This window comes from Ostrea edulis, chromosome 4, assembly GCF_947568905.1.
Source record: "Ostrea edulis chromosome 4, xbOstEdul1.1, whole genome shotgun sequence".
Lineage (NCBI taxonomy): Eukaryota > Metazoa > Mollusca > Bivalvia > Ostreida > Ostreidae > Ostrea > Ostrea edulis.
This window is the reverse complement of record NC_079167.1, coordinates 25,232,317-25,255,427: the sequence shown is the minus strand read 5'-3', so window position 1 is coordinate 25,255,427 and position 23,111 is coordinate 25,232,317. Positions and strand designations below refer to the sequence as shown.

At 35.2% G+C, this 23,111-nt stretch overlaps 1 protein-coding gene across 2 annotated transcripts in view; it reads left to right on the top strand.

Annotated features, from left to right (window-relative positions):
- Window positions 1-23,111, top strand: part of LOC125671588 (guanylate cyclase 32E-like) — a 66,655-nt gene that overhangs the window by 29,926 nt on the left and 13,618 nt on the right. The window contains exons 6-18 of one of the 2 annotated variants that reach the window (XM_048907401.2): window positions 5,826-6,135; window positions 6,293-6,433; window positions 6,609-6,787; window positions 6,869-7,019; window positions 8,147-8,295; window positions 8,401-8,500; window positions 9,648-9,717; window positions 10,532-10,640; window positions 13,581-13,652; window positions 18,137-18,580; window positions 21,028-21,099; window positions 21,184-21,349; window positions 21,561-21,710. In XM_048907401.2, coding sequence (XP_048763358.1) covers window positions 5,826-6,135; window positions 6,293-6,433; window positions 6,609-6,787; window positions 6,869-7,019; window positions 8,147-8,295; window positions 8,401-8,500; window positions 9,648-9,717; window positions 10,532-10,640; window positions 13,581-13,652; window positions 18,137-18,580; window positions 21,028-21,099; window positions 21,184-21,349; window positions 21,561-21,710 — 2,113 coding nt within the window. The remainder of the gene's footprint in view (window positions 1-5,825; window positions 6,136-6,292; window positions 6,434-6,608; window positions 6,788-6,868; window positions 7,020-8,146; window positions 8,296-8,400; window positions 8,501-9,647; window positions 9,718-10,531; window positions 10,641-13,580; window positions 13,653-18,136; window positions 18,581-21,027; window positions 21,100-21,183; window positions 21,350-21,560; window positions 21,711-23,111) is intronic. The other variant, XM_048907399.2, reaches the window with a different exon arrangement.

Genomic DNA, 23,111 nt, shown 5'->3' with positions numbered 1-23,111 from the left:
TGCAAAGTTACTTTTAGTACATTTTGATATACTATTTAGACGTTGACAGAGGTATTAGTGGGGCGTTAGCGGAGACGATAATGGGGTAACCATCGCACGGATATTCGTCATACGGTAATCGCCACGTCATACGGGTAATCGTTACTAATACTTGTGCACGGACTATCAATCCGCGCTGGTAATCGTAAGACTATTTGATATGTTAATAGTGTGTATTTCTTTAATATGAGAAGTATCATCATACTACATGCATTAGTGGTATTCCTTTGTTATGTAAACATACCAACGCAAAATAGCTTCAATGTTCGGGGTTCAAAAAAAATCTAGACGCCAGTTGAAAAACAAATGACGTGACAGTGATGCAGTTCACGAGTATACCAGTAGCTCAGAAAGGAAATATTGCAATAACAGATTCACAGCATCAGTTTATATTTGATTGATCCCCCTCTCAAACAGGCCTACTCAAAATTGTAAATACCACCTTACCGTAACTCTTATGAAGAAAAGGTCAAATCTTCGGCCACTTCCCCTAGAGAATACACACGACTGCAGTAAATGTCATACAAATTAGATAAGATACGAAGCGAAAACATGGAAATTCAAAATATGTTTTCAAATATTATACTTTATTCGGACCAAGTTTAAAACTGACACGTCTCAAGTCGCTTTTCCACGCTCTTGTCTGCTCTTTATGTAATACCAAGCAGAAAGAACTTCCATTGCATTTTGGGTGTTTGTGTATTTTCCTTTTCTTTCTATCACATTCATTTGCAATCATTAATTATACATCATCGTTAAAACCACCTACATTGCCTAGTTTTCGTCATATCCGGGTCTTTCGATATTTTAAATACTATATTCAATATTAGCATACGAAGAAAAAATAAATAAAACCAAGCCGGAATAGAAATTCAGAAAGATGACAGAGACCCCAGTTACAAAATAGTACGGCTACTTATTAAATTATGACAATTAAATTTTGATTAATTGAGGAACTCTCACTTCGTTTCTACTTTACTGCCGGCATCGATCGCCATAGTATACGGTGAATGGTTAGCATCATGTTCTGAAATAGTCTGTTCGTTCGAAATGCATGTACAAGAAATAACCATTCCAAAAACTTCGCTGGGCTATGAAGTTGGGCGGCATGCGATCAGATCAACTGATAAACCCATCAGGAGATTTTATCACGTGACCACATCACTTCATACACAAGTAAAGTTCATAAAAACTTTTCAGTCAATTTGTATCGTGTATTGTTCACCAAATCCCTGTTGACCAGTCACATCCGCCATGAGCCATTTGTCTTCATCGGGTAAACGGAGTAGTCCGTAATCAAAATCAGTATGCACAAAACGATTTAATAATTGGAATGAAACACGTCAGACATCATTCGACCTAATGACAGGTTGTATTTTTAAATCAGATCGTCATAACAAACGTAGAATTTGCGAAATGCTGGCTTTACTTGGTTTAAAAAAAACCCAACTAGTTAAAGTGAGAAAAAGTGCATTGATCAAGTATAGGAATTCTAATGGGGTTGAGAAATGGGCATCCTATTGTAGTGGATTTCAGCAGTGCATGATTAATATTGTGGAACTGTTTTTCTGTAAATTCTTTAACAATCAGCTGGTCATTTTTAATCATGCTCACAAGAACTTCCTACCATTTTAAAGCACCCATATTCTGAGATCAACAGAAACTGGTGAACTCGATGAAGGGGTGTAAGTTTATTCTCGAATTAAACATAGAATTCAACTAAACCACACGGGCGCTCTATCGTTTTATTACCTTATTTTTGTTTTTAACTGCAAGGAACTTTCGCGTTAATTAAACAAAGGACGAACACTGAGTGAATAGAAACGCATCTACTTCTTCATCTGAAACGTTTTGTAGTTTTCAAATATAATCTTGGTAGAGGTAATGAAAGTTTTCCGAACCACTTAAACTCAAACTCATATCTACCGTTAATATACATGTATATCGGCGCGTTGATCAAACTAAGCGGTGGAATTTTGGAATTTATCAGCCGGAAGACTAAAGACCTATACATGCGCTGAATATTTAATAATACCAGTAATCTGTACAGCATTAGAAAGAGAATATGAACGAATTCAGCACACGCACGCACACACTCATCCACACACGCGGGCGCACACGCACACCTCCACACAAACGTACAAACATGATTTACTTTTCGCAATAATTACCCCTCCCCCCTTTTTACACATTATATTGCAAGAAAGTCTAAAGTGAGTAGAGACTTGGGTTAGCATTGAGTGACCAGAAGTAAATTTTTTATTCATGCATTGGAGAAATAAAATGTTATTTTCACGCGCGGATGAATATAACATTCCATCAATTCATTCTTTATGCAAAAATTATCAAATTCAGTTGATAAGCGCACGTGTCAGCCTCCACACAGAATGACCAAATGTTTCATAAAGAAACAACGAGATTAACTATTGGCATTAAAGTTGACATATGCTAAAAAGGTGACGATAAAATGGGATCGGTGGTGGTATATTCAATCGCGTGCATGTATATTATATACGTATACATACATGTACATAATATAATGCGGACATGTGATCTGTACAGATCAATACCAATTCAAAAAATCCCAGTGATTTGTTTATTAAAGAAAGTAGTCGTAAATCTGTCTTTTTCTCGAATGTGTATATTTTCTATTGTGCTTGTCATTGGTTAGTGCTTTGTAATGTATAGAGTTTTGATACACCTAATGCGATGTGATACTGTAAACTAATCACTTGGTTTTTTCGTTACATCGTGACTATTGCTAAACTTGTTCTCGTGAAACGGCTCACCACATGGTGGGTACATTGATCTACCAGCAGAAACAAACACCTTGTCAGACCGTCAATGACTTATCGAATCTGTGTATGTCAATGTTGATCATGCTGAAGCCGAAATAACGATTGTATTAAAAGTGAAAGAGAGAATGCACTTGATATTTGAAATTATGATGTGTCTTGAACAAGACGATGCTAGAGTAATTACGCTTGCAAAAAAGAAACACTTGAAATGAAAATGCCTGAGATATGGAATCAATCGTGTACCGGAAATGGTAAAGTGAATTGGATTTGTATGAGAGTATCCCCCTCTCTCGCGTGACTATAGAGACCACACCAAAACAAGCTGTAGTCTACACCACAACATCCAAATGAAGTTCAAAATTTTCACATAGTAAACGTTATAGGTTTTGTGCTAAGGGTCCTAGAAGTATCATTAGATGAGAGTATCAAAAAACATTAACCACGTTAACTCTCTATCTGGCTTCTACAATAGACTCTCTTCCCTGTTTAATGTGGCAGTCTCATATTCGTATTAATTAGCAAAATATTTACCTAAGTTATGGCGGAATATGAGAAGAGGTGAAATGTTACAAGGATATGACGCACATAAGACAGTCTCTTCACCAATTCATACTGTCTGGTAAGAAATTAAAATTTCTGAATTTGTGGAGAGATTTTGTTTGGACAATTAATCAATATTAATAATTTCATAACAGTAAAACGATCCAAATTGCCTTAGGAAAGTACAGAGACGGATTGATTTTAAAGATGCCTTGTATGTCAAATGGACTGAAAATCGAAACGAGGAAATTTAAAGCTGACGGAATATGGCTTAACAAAGCTAATACGAGTAAAAAGAGCAGCAAATCTATTTTATCAACAAAGTGGACAATTGATGACACGGATATAGGTGCTAACTAAACAAAATGCTTTTATCACCATCTGACGACATGCACAGGAAGCGTTCATTGTGAAGTAGACTTTGAAAAAAGTTGTATAATCTCTCTTCTCTCTCTCTCTGGAGAACAATGGAGATTTACTCATCGACTCATTATCCGGGGCTTGACCAAAGAATCGTTTTCTTAGCAGTCTGTCACTTCCCACACAGCGTCATTAAGATAAGAACAAAATGTATCGTAGTTATATTACGTAATAAAATATTCTAAAATTCAAAACGATCATTGACCGTGACTCACTTGCTAATCTCGGCCGTCTGATGTGTGGATACGTTGTGAGCAGTGTATCGGTCATTGAAAGGAACGTTTAGATCCCTTCAGCACGATAGGGCAAAGTTTCTTTTGTCAACAAAACAAGTTCAAGGAGTGCATGGTTACCCTGATTCAGAACTCGAATACAATTGTTTTGGAATTCTGTTCATCAGCGCCTTTGTTTTGTATCTTTACTCAATGCGAAGCTATTATACCTTTCACCAAATGCTACAAAATTTGACATTTTATCAATCCGTAGTTAAAAACAATTTTTTATCAACAGATACACCACGTAGTTTGGCTCTGAAAGAGAACAAATACTGCGTGTGTCATACCATCCCGCCATCATAAATGGCACACTCAGTATTTCATTTAAATTTCTTCAAGCAATGTCAACTAAATGCATTGCTAGTGACACAATACAATTAGAGATCTGTGGAGGTACATATTCACAAAATATGAGTTATGTGTTATTAAAGAGGCACTGACTTAGGAATTGTAAATACATGCAACTATGGAGCGCCAAATTAACATAAACTCAAATAATTGAAGATATCTTCAATTATTTGAAGATATCATCAATTCAATTATTGCTCTCTTTAATTGAATTAATGCGCGCATTAAATCAATTATTGCTCTCATCAAATGAATTAATGCGCGCTTCAATTCAATTATTGCTCTCATCAATTCAATTGATGCGCACGTTAATTCAATTAATGAGAGCCATAATAGATTTGATGCGCGCATTAATTCAATTATTGCTCTCTTCAATTCATTTGATGAGAACATCAATTTAGTAGAAATATTGCTCGCAATAATTAATTTAGAGCTCGGTATAAATAATTTGATGATCTCTTTAATTCAATTGAAGATATCTTTAAATCATTTACAATGCTTTTGTATAAGGAATTAATGCGCGCATCAATTCTTTTAAAGAGAGCAACAATTCAATTAAAGATATCATTAATTCAATTGTGGATATGTTGAATTGAAGATATCTTTAATTATATAGTTGCTTTCTCTAAACGAATTATTGCTCTCTTCAAATGAATTAAAGATATCATTAATTTAATCGAAGAGAGCAATAATTGAATTAATGCGCGCATTAAATCAATTATTGCTCTCATCAAATGAATTAATGCGCGCATCAATTCAATTATTGCTCTCATCAATTGATTTAATGCGCGCATTATATCAATTATTGCTCTCTTCAATTGAATTGTAGCGCGCATCAATTCAATTGTTGATGTCATTAATTCATTTGAAGAGATCATTAATTCAATTAAAGCGCGCATCAAATCAGCTGAAGAATTAATGCTCTCATCAATTCAATTAATGCGCGCAATAATTCAGAATTGAAGATATCATTAATTATTTGAAGAGATCTTTAATTCAATTGTTGTGCGCATCAAATGAATTGATGATATCTTCAAATAATTGAAGATATCTTCAATTATTTGAGTTTATGTTAACTTGGCGCTCCATATGCAACAAGCATGGCGTGTGTCCTTCAGAGTTTAACTTATTATAGCGTTATTAATCATAGCCACAGTTACATTAAGATAAGTATTGTTGTGGTGGCGGTATTGGTACTGTGTCGGTGTGTGAGGACAAACACTATCGTCCACCTCTATCACCTGTTTGTTAGTTCGTTCCAGTATCGATCTTTGCCCTAATCTTAGGTGTGAGATAATAAAACCAGACTCATCAACTCAACTTGTAGTTCCCTCGAATCTTTCATCTGTTCATCATCTGTTTAAATGCATCTATTAGAATCGATTTTATTTTCATTTATGTATAGAGATGCCATGATTCCGAGTTGTCAGAGGACCCTAATCTTGAAAGAAGAATTCGCCAGACGTTTTTAAGAACTCAACCCTCTACATCCAAAGTTTCTAAGTCCATAGCTTCATTACTGCTACATTTTAATTGGCGAAAGGTCAGTCTCGTTCTGGGTAACCGGACGGTATGGAATCAAACAGCAGAAAGTCTGATCTCACTGACGAGGGACAATGGTATTGAGATCCGCCAACAAGTCCTTTTCCAGGAACCCTATTCCCCTAGCCTTGATATATCAGAAATTGTCCGTAGCACGGTGATGTTAACACGAAGTAAGAGAGCCTTCACACGACTCATTGTCCACGTATTAAGTACATCTGAACTCTATGGGAAATTTTTGTCACAAATGGTCATGGATTATAACATTCGTATTTTGCTATCAGTGAACCCACGAGAAATTTCTATTTATTACATAAGTTTATTTTACAGTTTACGTCTTTCTGGGTGATTACCATGCTCTGATAGACTTTGTACGGAGTTTGGACAAAGAAACGAAAAATACCGGTGATCATGCAGTTATAACAGTTCTGGACGAACAGCCCACATCAAAATTAAAACACTTTTTAAAAAGTGAGTTTAATATATATAAAGCACGAAAATCCAACAATATCCCACTTTCTCAAAGTGTCGAATCTGAAAAGATAACAAGGCCAAAGAGGTATTCATAAAATCACAGAAACTGCCCTCCCCCCCTCTCTCTCTCTCATCAAAGCACAACTGTGTGTAATTGTTTTTGTATTTGCAGCTCCATTTGAAAGAGAACTAAGAGAGGATCATTGGATGGCCTTTCGCAATGTTTTGGTTATATCCCCTCGATCCCCCAGTAACCCGCATTGGGACAGTTTTATTGATGATGTACGCATGCGTAACATGGATCCGCCTATTAGTCTGCCACGTCCACCTCCTACGTTGAAAAACATAACGGTTGGTCATTGTATCAAATGAAATATCATTTCTCTTATCTAAGTAGAAAAAAGTTTAAAATGAAATCTTTTCTAAACATAGTTTCAGCAGGTTGTACCGATTCACGCTGCGCACTTGTATGATGCCGTGATGCTGTTTGCTGGAGCACTCAGTGTCGCCATTTCGCACAATGAAAGCAGCTTTGAAGACGGCAGAAACATTGTCTCAAAAATTCAGAGAGCTTCATTTAAAAGTGAGTTTTATTGGATATACATTTACATCTATCAAAGAATATACATGTATGTCTGGAGTTTTAAGTATTTTACATATACAGTAAAACACGGTTACAACGAAGTCAGGGACAGCTAACTTTTGATTCGTAATAAACGTACTTTGTCATATAATCATACTGCAGGGAGATGAAAAATCACGTTGTTGTAGGCGTGAATTCATTATAAGCATCTTTGTTATAAGCGTGTTGTATTGCACAATGCCAGAGTAACACAATGGTAATGATAATTAAGGATAGGTTGGTGATAAAAATGCACAGCCAGTTTTTATCAAATGTATATATGTATCCTGCATAATATTTTCTGTTGTATGAAATTAACAAAATTCATATATCGATTATTTGGCAGAAAGGTCCGGTTTGCATGAAGTTTACCTTTTAATAATTGTCTTTCACTGTTGGAAATAGTTCAATTATGATCTTTTCATCGTAATATTATTAATTCAAATATAGCGATATTCAGCTAATGGGCAAAGTTTTATGAAACAAAGGATACCCGATATTGAGAGCATTGATTTGATTTAAGAGTATTAACACGCCCGCTATGTAATAGCTAACTGTCTTGTGTTCACGAGAGTAGTTCCATTTTGAGTATTACATTTTTGATCTGATATTCAATGAATATGTTTCTAACATTGATTTTTCATAACTATTAAAGGGAATATTTGTATTTGACTTGACCCTTTTCGGTGCAATGTTAACAAATGAAGATTTGACAAGAAAGACCTTTTATGCACGCTTCGTCAACTGAAGCAGAAATACTGAAGCTAATAGAACTTGTTATCCCAAAAGAGGGTCTCGACTCGCTGACACTGGTGTAAATCAATTAAAGGCAAAACAGTACATTATAGGATGCCGTTTGTGTTAGAATGAACCCATATGACTTATTTGATAAAAACCATTAAATACTTCAGAAACTGTTGAACAAAAGCATTCATATTCATAATCAGCTTTTATTGCGACATGCATCTCATGGTGTCTAGTGAAATATCTATAAGGGGAATCAATCTCCGAATAATGCATATGATGGTACTGTATACCACACCATTCTTAAGAATGCTACTCCATCTATTAGTGTCCATTTACTTCAGGCATCCAAGGATTTGATGTTTATGTGGACAAAACCGGAGATGCAGAAGGTAACTACTCAGTTTTGACCTTGACAAAGCCATCCGAGGGTCAACCTTTCCTTGGTTCAGTTGGTTGTTTCTATAGAAACCCTGGTGACTTTGGAGTGCCGGTACGTATTTAAGCGTATGTCGAAATAAAGAAACCAATATTTACGCTTCTAAAAGTCGGCAATTTATGTATATGTTTTACAATTAATGTTTTCCGCCCTATCTAGGAGTTTTCCTTAAATAAGGAGATTGAATGGACATCTGGACAAGTGCCACGAGATGAACCACCTTGTGGATTCGAGGAGGAGAAATGTCAACATGAACCTGGTATAAATTCATTCATCACGTTGTTAATTACAGTCACATCCAAAGCCACAGATTGCACACGATTCACAAATACATAATTCAAATAAATGAATGATTATCATAAATTTTTTTGTGTTTGTACAATTTTCTAACCCAAATTCCAACGCTCTGCAACATGGCAGAATCATATCTTGTATATGAATATATCTTGAACACAAACCAACAGTCAACTGGCTTAGCTTTAAAGCTGTAGCTTTGACGTAATGAACATTATAGGTAATCAATATCCATATTTTTAAGAAATAGAACAAATTTTCCAGATAATTTAAGACAAAAATGATAATTGAAATATTTCTTCAAACACGCTGAAATTATTTTTACACAAAATGACTGAAAATGAAAGCAAAAATAGGTACTTTCAATTCACTGTATCTGTGTAAATATTTTATGTAGAAAAAATAAGTTTGGTGTATTCTCTATTGATCTTCAAATAATACTTTTATTTGTGTCTTAAAGCCTCTAGAAAAATAGTTTATACCAGTTCTACATCTTGAAAATTAGGGCATTATTTAGTTAGATAGTCCATTAATCTTTAAACTTCAACATGGCCGTAGAAACGGTCGACAATTGTTTTTTTTTTGTATTCATGAAATAGTGAGAGAAATTTTCTTATATTCAAATGTCCAGTGTATACAAATTGTAATGATAAATACCCGTGCCAAAACATTTAAGATATTCCGGAATTTTCATGCTCATACAAGTTAGTTTGCATTTTAAATTTATATTCGATGTGTTCTTCAAACTGAAAGTTTACATTATCTGCGCATGCCCACGTAATACAAAAGTTTTATACCTTTATCGAAATGCAATACATATCATACAAACCAATTCAAGAGATTCGCAGCTGTAGTACCCATTTATTTTACATTATATTTTCTATCCGAAATAGAATATAAAATAAGCTGAACAAAATGTTTGTAAACTACAAACTGGACCCTGTGGCAAGACTCAATTAGGCACCGAACTATCATTCACTTGGTATTCTTAATTCAAGGACTGTTTACACATTACTCAATACTTGTGTATACAGAAATTGTAAACTTATAAACGTATAGGCTATAGCAAATAGGAAAGTTCCAAGAGATTTCCCAGGTTTCTGGTTTTTCAGACTGGAAGCTAGCCACCATATGCAGTGTGATCGCGGCGGCTGTCTGCGTTGGAATGGTGTTTGTCTGCAGGTGCGTGCTGACAGGAAACACGTTGTGTGACTTAAAACGAACTTACCTGATAGTAAATGTTGGAAAGAAGTTACGATTTTATTATTTATCTGCTTTACCAAATCAAAATATTACTATATGTAACTTAATCGAAAGGGCAAACATTAAAAGTTGTGTGTTTATGACAAATAAAAACAGCATTAAAGCAAACATAATCTCTTAAGCAGCAATGCAACATTTTATTGAAAAATCGATGAAACCGAAGATTGTTACAACCTTCACTCACGACAATATAAAGATATTCTAGCTAAAATAGTAAGCTCAATCATAGAGATGGATTTGATTGTGACCGATAAATGTGATCTATATTATTTTATAAGTTAATATGCTTTAAAAATTTGTGTCTTCATGCAGTTTTGTAAAAACTCGACATAATCCTCTTATTCATGACGTCATAGCGTTCAATCCAGTTTTATATGTACTATATACAAAGTACATGCAATTTCTTTTCAACCGGGGGTAGTCAACTGTACAGAATGCAAATGGATGTTCATTTGGAAAATGAAAGTAACTGTAAATGGGTTGGGGGCATGCGCGTTCATTAGAAGAGAGATTGAGTAATTTTAATCTTTCTACAAATAGAGCAATGAGTAATGAGACACGTCTTATCAAAGGAAATACTGTCAAAAATGTGTTTAATCTGTCATATCTAGTTTTTGGTGTCAAATTTGTCGAAAACAAAAAAGAAACAACGTATGATTGTGTGATACGGAAGCATCAAATACTATAGACAGCCACGAACATAAATATGCTTATTCATCTTGGTTGTTTTCAGGCACTACTTGTATGAACAAAAGATAGCTCGACTGCTGTGGAAACTTGAATACAAAGACTTGATGTTTGTAGACAATGTCGAGGAGATCATATCTCCAGCAAAAAGAAAGGTAATGTTTATGATGTGTAGCATGTTAGGAAGAACCATTCCCCATTTGATTCTCTCATTGTAATAACAACCATTCTCAATGTAACATCCACATTGAATCGTACGGAACAGCCACTCTCAATGTAACATCCACATTGAATCGTACGGAACAGCCATTCCCAATCGAATACAGTCATACTTGCCTAATCAGACATGCTCTGGGAGATATATTTGTCAGAATACACAGTGTATTGAAATAAACAGTGTGAAAACAAATGAAAATATGAAATTGGGAATGAAAATAAGGTTCGGAATGCCCAGTGAATCGGATTGCACAGGTGTCGGATTAGGCAGTTTTCACTGTACCCACATTGAGTCTAATGGAACATCCATTCACAATTTAATATCCTTTTTGTGTCTCATGTTTCTTTAATATATCAATTTTCTCTACGTAAAACATGTCTGAAATGTAACTCAGCGTTTTATTGTTTTTATACCCTTGATCTAATAAACATTTACTGTTAAATACGCCCTGATAATTTTAAAATATGTTGTAGTCAAGGAATCAAAACTAATTCGGAAATGAATAGATTAAAACGCTCTTATATAATCATACAAAAAAGGAAATATTTCATATCATCAACACTTGTAGTACATCTTAAGAGATGAAGGTTACATGTATATGTAACTGATTAAGGAAAAGACAATCTTTTTAAAATTTAAATTTTGTGTCCTTTCACATTTTAAAAAATAAAGTATTATACTAATGCATCCTTTGAACATCGCCTATGTGGTCATATGCTAACTATACGCCTCCCCTGAAGGATAGATCAAATATAACAGGTATTTATAAACAAAGTCTACAAATATTCAATGTAAGCAAACGCCACCTCCCGGGCTAGCTTTTGCGTATTTATAACTGTCTAGTTTTCGGGCTTTATGCAGAAAATAAATAGATTAACCTGGTAATTACGTGGAAATATGTAGGAATAACAATTTCAGAATTTTAACTAGGTGGGAAGACTGTTTAGTGAATTGTGGGTCTCTCGGATGAGGTCTTAAAAAAACTGAGGTCCCTTGTCACGGCAGGCATTGACACGACAGAGAACCCTCAGTGCAACGGCCGTGAACGTCAGGCATAGCTCTACACTGTTACCCGTCACGTCCAGCATGTGACGTCTCTATGCGAGCGAAAAATTCTTCAGTACATTGCTCCAAATCTTGGAGCAATGTACTGGCATGGGTTTCGTAAATCAGTGTAGGCAACAATAAATTAAAACCAGTGCAGATACAGCAAAAAGATATTGTGGAAAATCAACTCCAGTCTACAATATTATCATGTTTTCAAAATAAACATGAGAAGGAATGATAATTTTTATAAACGATTTCACAGCATTCGGGCAAAAGTAATCTATGACAACAATCTGTCCGATTGCCTGATTTCTACTTCCTCTAATCATTGTGTTTTTATTTTTTGAAACTTTACAGGGACCTTGATGTCTCCACGTCAATCTCTCCTCATTATCTCGTACTTAATTGTTTCTTAGTGTCCCATTACATTAATGATTCTACGACAGGCAATCAATAGAATATAGCACGTGCGCTGACCTTAAGTTTGTTTGTAGGACCTCACTCCCATTTAATCTCAGAACAATTCAAATGTTTTTGAAGGAAGGAAAGGCTTATTTATTTTCGTTCTGTCCGATCTGTGCACAAAGATTCACTTTGGAATTTCTGTACATTTTTCCATGGTGGCGTTTTCTTTTCTTTAAGTATTAAGCATTCTAAGAGTTTAAGTTATTGATTTTACATCCCATCAGAGGCCAGTATGAAAATGAATTTAACGAAAAATTTCGCTTTTCCCAATCTCTGTCTTGGGACCTGTACGTAATTGTTCTTTATGCTTCTATAGATTTTTAAATCCTCATCAGACCTGTTCTTTGGAACAGTATCAAACCATTCATAGAAAGCAATTTAAACCATTCATAGAAAGCATTTTCAGTACTGCAGTATGTTCATTTCTTACTATGAACAAACTTGTTCATTTTTTTTTTTATAACGTTCGCTTCTCTATCAAGACACTTTTTTAATGAACTATCAAATCAATATGTTTGTTTTAAGAATTGTACATCATTCAAAGTTATTTATCCCAAGAGAGCCTATAGGTAATTGTCATTGATGGTCTGAGACACCATGGGTGTACATTGTGAAAATCATATCTTTGATATACCAGTGGCACCTAAAAGATAATTGAAAGAAACTTTCTAATGCTATGTAAGCCTCTGTTTATGTACTATGTTATCTCGCATGCGTAAAAGGTGTGGAAAACACAGTTAAAATGGTTATTTGAACATTTGAGAAAAAATATCGTTTACTATAGTATAATTACTGAAACTTCATTGGAGCCAGTAAAAACCCAGTTCTTTCTATTCCCATGGCGTCGATGATTATTGATGAAAATAATCATGTAGGTTGGAAAACTCTGTGTTCATAAATGCAATGAATCATCAGTGTAAAATATAGATATATTTGGAACACTTCTGATAGTCTACAGCAAAGGTTTTATGTCACTATAATGCAATATTAGTTGTAATGGTAGAGAAATGTCAGTTCGTAACTTCTAAAAATCACAATATACCATCTAACATACAAATCTACTAGTAATATCTTTGATGTTTCATGTATCATAGAAAAATTTTGTTTAATGTTCTTGTTCATGTTATATTGATTCTTAATATTCATACCATTAAGTACAATGAGAGAGAGAGAGAGAGAGAGAGAGAGAGAGAGAGAGAGAGAGAGAGGGATTACTGCCATGTATACTTGTACTGAGAGACCGATATTTGGTTTTAAAAGTGTGTATATACCTATAACTTGTCAAGATTTATTATTACCAAACAAACGAAGAAAAAAAAGCACTTGATACAAAAATCTATTCATTTTCTATTTGTTTTTATTCTAGAAGAGAAGTAGCAATCTGTTCCCTAAATATTATAGTTACTTAATGAGTATATCTCGCAGCGATTTAATGAAGGTGAATAATTCAAGTATTTTGCATGGATGTGTACTTGTCCATATCTAATAGTTTAAGTAGCTATTTAGTATGCTCACGTTACATTAGCTGGTTGTGCTACTGACTTATTCTAGAACATGTAATGTAACTAATAGTAAATATTAACTTTCTGATTACTAATCCAAAATATTTTGTCATTCAGAAATGCTGGGGTATTCGTTTTGTGTTGCTTAAAGAAGTAGGGGCTTAAAAGGCCTAAACCGCAATATCTTTCATCAGTAGTATTTAATGAAAGTTCTGACGCTGCCACTTGATTGTCACTTACTATCAGGTATAATCATATTGATCCGAATATACTACTATAATGCGAATGCCGTCTTAGTCGCCATCAGTGGAACATAAGTTTTGTGACTGACCTCTGCCGCCGTCAGTGAAACGCGCGTTGCTGACTGTCCTCTGTTGCTGTCAGTGAATCGTGCGTTGCTGGCTGTCCTCTGTCGCCGTCAGTGAATCGTGCGTTGCTGGCTGGCCTCTGTCGCCGTCAGTGAATCGTGCGTTGCTGGCTGTCCTCTGTCGCCGTCAGTGAATCGTGCGTTGCTGATTGACCTCTGTTGCCGGCAGTAAATCGTGCGTTGCTGGCTGGCCTCTGTCGCCGTCAGTGAATCGTGCATTGCTGGCTGGCCTCTGTCGCTGTCAGTGAATCGTGCGTTTCTTGCTGGCCTTTGTTGCCGTCAGTGAATCGTGCATTGCTGGCTGGCCTCTGTTGCCGTCAGTGAATCGTGCGTTGCTGGCTGGCCTCTGTCCCCGTCAGTGAATCGTGCGTTGCTGACTGGCCTCTGTCCCCGTCAGTGAATCGTGCGTTGCTGGCTGGCCTCTGTCGCCGTCAGTGGAACGCGCAATGCTGACTGGCCTCCGTTGCCGTCAGTGAAATGCACTATGCTGACTGGCAAGTTTGGCGACGTAAATAAGAGTTGCCGAGTTTTCTGGCGATGTTACTTGCACCACCATTTTAATAGAAACCATCCGACAACTCGTAGATGTCAAACTAAATGCAGGTGTTGTTGCTGCAACTGATGTTACAATTGCAGCTTAGTAATGTCACCATGCAAAGCTGATGATAAAAGCGCCCAAAATACGTTGTCTAAGTAGTGAATAATTCTCCTGTTACATTTAATACCAAAGAACTACGCACGCTAACTATGGATTCCCGCCTACATTTTCTACTCTTATATTTTGAAAAGCTTTGCAATTTTGCTAATGATATTTTTTAATGCAAAGTAGAATCCATTAGTAATTAATTATCAACTTTGATACCAGTATTAATTGATTAATTGCTCTTAATTTCAACTCATTTGGATTAGGGGGTAGAAAAATATGTTATTTGAGACCGGGCTTTAGAACGTCGTACATTTTAAAATGCTCATTGATATCAGTTAATAACCATTTAATTTGTCAAATTACTTGGTATTACTGAGGAAAAAAATGGTTAATCTTCATTTCTCACACTTTAACCTCATTTACAATTGATCACAGGGTGAACATTTGCTGTGTGTTTTGGTCTGTAAACATATGCCCCCACCCCGTGAAACAACAGTTTTGTCATGAATTTGCTAAATGACAATTTATAATACCTGCAATAAGGAATTTGTGTTTCACGAGGGGGGGGGGTTATTTTTAAAAATATTGATTCCTATAGTGAAATATGAGATTTGAACCAAAATTATAGAGATATCTCTCTTTGTTTTGTCATTAAAAAAGGAAACTTTTATGAAAATTCCTATGACTATCTATATAGACATACTGAGACATCATTTAAAAATGATAACTTAAAAAATTGACTAGAAGGTAGGCGGTGAAACAATACTATCCTTCGCAGTTCTTTGTTACAATATTGGAGATTTACTGATTTAACTAATGAAAGGTGAAGATAACTAACAGTGATCAGTCTCGTAACTCCTATAAGCCATACAAAATAGAGAGTTGGACAAACACAATATCATAGGCCCTAATGTAATTTTGGTAGTCATGTAGTGCGATTATAAAGATTTAGATGAATGACTATTTTTAGCTTCCCAATGACGTGATCAAATTGCAAAACGACGTGTTTATTTTATGTTTTCACTTAAACTCTTATACAACAATGCCAATTGCAAGTGGTACATGTATAAATTTCGACAACCCTTGGATCAAGTGCGATCCTTAGAGCCTCTACTTCTTTTGTTAGTATTTTTGTAAAAATATATCAATGAATATGCTAATGTAAATGTCTTAGATACATAATTGTTAGAAAGATAGGACTTGATATTTAATTTGTTTTTTCAACACTTCTTATCTCTCCTCCCTCTCGCTCTCTCTCTATATATACATCAGATTCATCACATTCCAATTTGATTCAAAGAATTTTTCCTCCAGTATGCACAATCTGAGTTTTTAGCAAAGAGGAGGAATGAAAAAACAGCAATGACATCACTTTTAAAATTTGAGATATTTGTGAGTGTAAGGAAGAAAATCAAGGACATGAAGGATGTTTTGTTGGTGGCATAAAACATTAGAAGTACAGAGAAAAGCTATTTGTCATGTAACCATTTAAATTATCTAAGTTCCCAGTACACAAAAGGCCCTCTAGCTATGTAATTTCTAAATCGTCTGGATTAATGTATAGAATCCTATTTTGAGAAGCATTGTTGTTGTCAGTGAACAGTAGGTTCAGGTTTTCCAAGCATCAATTTTGAAGGTTGTGCGTTCTGTTTTCTTTAGGTCCGTTTTATTGGAGTGAATTATATTATTTTTCACTTAATTGTGTCCTTGATATTTTTTCCATTTGCTTTTCTTTATTCGTACAATGTCCATGATTTGGGGTATATTTCCTCTCACAAAGCTTCTATTACTTATATCCGGAGCTATAGCATTAGCTCCGTCACAGGAGTGTATATTCGATGCAATCCACACTTTAATCGGATGAATAGAAGGTTATGCAACGAAAATATTGAGTATTTAGTTTTGTTTTTCTTATTCCAAAACCTTTTAAGGTTTGATATACAGTCTTTTTTATGGAATGGATATTCATCATTAGGAAACCTTTGGTAACTACTCTTTTTCAGTGGACGAGCATTCATCTTTGGGAGACCTTTGGTATCTAATCTTGTCAAGGGACAATATTCTTCTTTTTGAGGCCTTTGGTATACAATCTTTCTCAGGGGACAAATATTTATCTTTGGGAGACCTGTGGTATCAAATCTTTCATAATGGACAAGTATTCATATTTGGGAGACCTTCGTAGGGGATAATACTAGTATTCATCTTTGGGAGACCTTAAGTTTGGTATCTAATCTTATCAGGGGACAATATTAATCTTTTTGAGGCCTTTCAAGGGTTTGGTTAACAATCTTTCTCAAGGGACGAGTATTCATCTTTGCGAGACATTTGGTATTCAGTCTTTCTCAAGTAGTTATCGTTTGCAGGCGTTGGGATTCAAGGACGAAGACAAACATGCATTAAAAACCTTATACGTTTTAGTTAAGTTTCCTAATTCCTGTGTAAAAGTAAGAGGCATTCATATTTGGAGGGTAGCCTCTTAATAGGAAGACTGTTAGGACGGTGTTGATAGAAGACACCCCAATTCAGTGTTTTCTCTACCAGCGCATCAGATTAACCTTATGTTAATTTAGAATTATTCGAAACCTCCTGCAATGTTTGGTTAAAATTTACATGTATCTAGATCTTAAGTCTTATGCTCAGATTAATTCATTTATTGAACGTTTGGAATGTTTGTATTCGTATTTGAAAACTCGGGACTCCTCTGTTTAAACTTGGAAAACTAATTTAATATTGATGAACGACATTATCATTGAACCAGCCACTGTTGAATGGGAAGTTTGACCCATCCAGTGAGCCTTTTAATCTTCTGAAAGCGTTCACCAGTCTCTTCTGATGTCTAGTTAGTAAGATTGTTAAGCATTGTATCAATATTCTTCAATGCTAGAGAGAGATCGAGAAAGAGAGGTCACTGGTGGGAAAACATAAACTTACTGTATGGTCGTATTAGTTTTGCTCTCTGTTGGAAATAATACAATTATCTCGATAGAACTATTGTGACGTCAAAAACAGAACGAGACTCCAGATTTACAAGTCCTATGTAAAAGAAGCCATTGACTGCATGTGTGTCCTGGGGACGCAGTATAGAGCTGTTTTGTTTATAGATATTTGTTCCCTGTAGTAGAATTAGTACATCCACGTCAAATATCGATGGTAAAATATGATACATGTATGATTTTAAAATCAGTGTTTTATAGTAAATATTATACCACTATATTCATTAACGATTTTCTGAAATTTTGGAACATCAGTATTGTGTCTGTGTACAACAACTAAAGCGAGGAAGCCATTGCCATGGAATTTATTCTAATGTCGGTTTCATATTTAATTAAGAATGATTTTTAAACACCATCACACACGTGGTTTTTATGCTTATATTACATCTATATAAAATGATTTTCTCACTATAGAGAAAGTCGAACACATCTTGGCGATTCCTCATCGATGGCGACGATTCAGGACGGTCGACACTTCTTGGTACCACAAAATCTGATTCAGGACGGTCGACACTTCTTGGTACCACAAAGTCTGATTCAGGACGGTCGACACTTCTTGGTACCACAAAGTCTGATTCAGGGAGATTGACCCTTCCTGGCAGCACAAAGGCTGAGAAAAAGAGTCTGTCCCGTAGCTCAGTCGCCATTCAGCCAATAAGGGTGGGCTCCTACAAAGGAACTATAGTATCTGTCAAAATACTCACTAGAAAAAGCCTGGACATGAACAGGTCCCTAAAGAAGCAACTGTACATCAGGAAGGAATTAACCCATGATAACATTAACAGATTCATTGGGGTTTGTGTGGAATCCCCTCATCTATATATAGTAACACAGTACTGTACCAGGGGAAGTCTCAAGGTAAGCTACATATGACTATCGTTTTTACATGATTTTATGCCTACTATGATTTGGATGACCTCGGCATACAGTTATCCATTCTCAACAAAGTTATGGTAGATTTAGTTCAAAGGTTAATATATGAGATACGAATTTAACAAAGTCTGTGAAGGTCAAGACCTTCATCAGACTTTGAGGTCGTTAGGTAATGATGGTCACGTGACTCCTCATGCGAGAGAATGACCTGCTCTACAGCGCCATGATCTCTAGGATTTTGGAATGATTACTGGATATATTCAGTTTAGAAATTAAAAATATTTTAGATCTAGTTAGTATATTGTATTCACTCAGGTAATTTTCAATCCCATGTTAAATGGAAATTATATTGATTGAATTAATCATTAACAAAATATACACGAATTTTGTAAGAATGGTATCGGGGAAAATAAACTTATTAGTAAAAAAAAAAAAAAAAAAAAAAAAAAAAAAAAAAAAAAAAACCAACAAAAAACCTATAGATTTGATATCAAATTTAGAGAGTAATACATTGTGTAAAATGGATACGTTGTTATTTAATTCAAGTTTATAAATGTACGTTTAATTTAACTGGCAAGCCCTTGGTGTATTTGAAGATTGCCTGCTGTATCTATTGGGAATGGTGACCCTTTTCCCCGATTGATATGCGTAAGCGTACATTACATTTTTTTTCACATAGTGATAGGAGTGAAGACATGGACATTAACTTATCAAATTCGTGACAATATTCGGGAAGCATTCGCTGATGATAATTAATTTTGGTGATACATTGTATTAATTAGTAGCCATGAATTGCACATTTCATTTCATATTGCAGACGATATTCGCGGCAACTTATTACTGATTCAACGTACAAAAATTAAGCTATCAGTAGATTGTAAACTAAGATTGTTTATAATTCCAAGACTCCGCACGGGTATCAGCTATACTTAGAAGCTTTCTGTATCTTTATCAATTAATATTTTGTCTTGAGATTGGCAGTATACAAAATTTTCTGTTTACACTAATGAATGTAACGATACGTGAGCAGTTTTGTGTAATAGCCTTGTTCCTGTGTATTCCGACCTAATTTCTTATGATTAATGATCATTTACCCCATTATATCTAAAGAATTTCCGTTTCTTGCTGGAAGGTATGAATCTGGGTTGCCGTGAAGAATTCTCCTGTTAAGAATTTGATATGCGCATGCCAGAAAAAGATGTATCATGTCTTCCGCCGTAATCAGGATTTCAGTTTAGTTTGAAGATCGAAATAACCTTGACAGACTCTCTCGACTCCCATCTAGTCTTGGGTTATTTTTATACGAATTTCATTTATTCTGTTCATTTTTTTTAACTCAAGAATTTTCTGTTAGGATCGAGACGTGTGGAAATATATCAATGTAAACGATTTTGCGCCGACAATTTGTTTTTCAAGATAAGCTGTAACCCACATTATTTCGCAATTATTTGATTATCTTTTTTTGTGATTGACGGTAGAGAAAAATGCCTGATGATACCTGTATGCAACTACGCCACCTCCGAGATGATGTCAAACTTGGTTTTATTTAAAAAAAATATTATTACCACAAGAGTACATAAAAATAAATTACAGATGAAATCCACAGTACAATTGTGTTTTGAATGTATTATGCAACAACGGTGGACAGGTACTTAAAGTATTATGGCTGAATTGAGAAATTAGAATTGTCAATAACAATCATTCATTACATGGTTTTAATCATATATTGCTGTTCCTCTTACTTTTTTCTAAAGAAGAAAATTGCGTAGATAACGGGCTTTACAAACATGGCGAGCAAAACGTAAAAGAGTGCGTCATTACTGTTATGAACAAATTGATGTACTTCAATCGATATTCAATGTTTTACTGATGACAATTAAGAGGAAACGTCTCAATTACGGAGGGTTTACTTTGATTCATTATTGCATCAATTACATAAGGTTTCGGCCGCGCAGGGGGTTCTACGTGAGGACCTGATTAAGTGACATGTTTTCAAACGTTTCACAATGACAAATTGCGAACTACTGCCGGCGCTTCAGATAACATTAGGGAAAAAACCCAACCTGATGTACTTCAAATGAATGGTATATCATATCACTGATGATAACATATTTACATTAGAAATGGATATATTGGGAAAAAAAATTATTTGAAAAAGTTTTTGAAAAGCAATGTTTTTTCTGAAAAGTTCATCTTTCATATTCTGAAACGTGGTGAAGAAGAACCAATATTTTAGTAGTGTATTTTTCCAGGCCACTCTGTAGATGCATTTGTTTGTTGAATGAACGAACACCTAAGCAACTCCAAATACAAGTTATCAAAAATTGATGAAATCTTTGTGGAAATTTACTAGGAAACATAATCATCACATTTCAGTACATGGAGATGACATCTTACTTAATTTATAATGCATATTTTTATAATTATTTTAGGATATAATGAAAAATGAAGATCTCCATTTAGACGACATGTTCATTGCATCACTCGTGGCAGATTTAGTCAAAGTAAGGTTGTCTCTCTTTAATATATGATTGTATACTATACTTCACAAAATGTGTATCTGACTTTTGCACGCAATTGTTTTGCAGGGAATGATCTTCATTCATGAAAGTGAAATTGGTTACCATGGAAACTTGAAGTCCTCCACTTGTTTGGTAGATAGTCGCTGGGTCCTTCAGATCGCAGATTTTGGGTTACATCAGCTGATTAGTAAAGATAGCCACACCAAAAGTGAAACAGAAAGTTATTACGAAGGTATATTTCTCATCATTGAAGTTCCGAGAGAGAGAGAGAGAGAGAGAGAGAGAGAGAGAGAGAGAGAGAGAGAGAGAGAGAGAGAGAGAGTTGTTTTGTTCTTTGTAAAGGGCAAAATTTGAATGAGGATATATTTTTTCAAATAAATGTTACATTTTCATCAATTGTCAAAAAATTATGCAATATTTACTATTTCATCCTTTTTAATCAGAATTGTTATGGACCGCACCTGAGGTGCTGAGAACTAAAACCGCTTGCCCGTATGGTACCCAGAAAGGGGATACTTACTCATTTGCCATCATTCTATATGAAATCCATAGTCAGGACGGTCCGTGGGGAAATTTAAAGTACTCCCCTTCAGGTTTGTATTAACTCCCAAGGTAGGAAAACTAACCTGTAGCCTCGGGCTGTAGACATTATTTCAGTACGTCAAAATAAAATTTCAATTTGAGTTATATTTTAAAAAATCCGCATAGGTTCATTTTTTAAAAAGTAAAGTAAAAATTAACTCGTTATAACAAGTTGGTATCTCGTTATAACGAGTTACATGTAATTATCTTGTTCTAACGAGTAAGTTTTCTCGTTATAATGAGTCTGTTATCTCGTCATACCGAGTTAATTATGTCGTGATAACGAATTAGTTATCTCGTTATAATGAGTTACTATTAATGGAAACGTTGCACTGTATATGGAAAGTACGGAAACGTTTGAGTACCTTGTCGTGTTCACTGAACATCGACATGTCGAATCCCGTGGGGATCCGGGTTAGAATAAGTCTTGCTTATTGTAAGAGGCGACTAAATAGGGTGGTCCTTCGGATGAGACCGCAAAAACAGAGGCCCCATGTCACAGCAGGTGTGGCAAGATAAAGATCCCTCCCTGCTCAAAGGTCGTAAGAGCCGAGCATAGGCCTAAATTTTGCAACCCTTCACCGGCAATGGTGACGTCTCCACATGATTGAAAAATTCTTGAGCAGGACGTTAAACAATATACAATCGATCAATTAACATGTCATATGTCGCGCTAACTTTAACAATTAAACGACTTTTCTAACTCAATAAATCTCCATCTTCATGCACTGAGCGACATGATTTTCTCCTCTTGGTTGTAGTTAAATCAACATGATGACTTGCAGTTTATCGTCAAAAATTGAGCTATTAAGATGAATATCGCGCATATGGAGATGTCACCTTTGCCTGTGAATTAACAGGTCATCACATTGATTTATCTACAACCAAGTCAAGAAAAATATGCCATTCAGTGCATAGAAATGGAGACTTATTGAGTTAAAAAGTCGTTTAATTGTTAAAACCAGCGACATATTGACTTCTTAATATCGACATGTTGATGTTTAGAGAACACGAGGAGGTACTTCAATGTTTCCGTAGAAAAGGACCAACTCAACATAATGATTGGAAATTATTCAAATCGCCAAGTAGGAAGTATGTTAAGGGGTTTCAACAGTCTCGTTTAAAGTCGGCATTTCGCAAATTCTATGATCGTTATAACGATCTTTTTTGCCAATACAACATGTCATTGGGTCAAATGTTGTCTGACGTGTTTCATATTAATTGTTAGACCGTTCTTTACACACGACGTGCATGTATATCTATATTACGTCCACTTTGTTTATTTCTCTACACTGTAAATCAGTTTAAGAGAATAAAGATATTGTCATTGTCACTGATTTTGACTACAGATTGCCCCGTTTATCTGATTAAGATAAAGGGCCTACGGCGGGTGTAATCGGTCAACAGGGGAT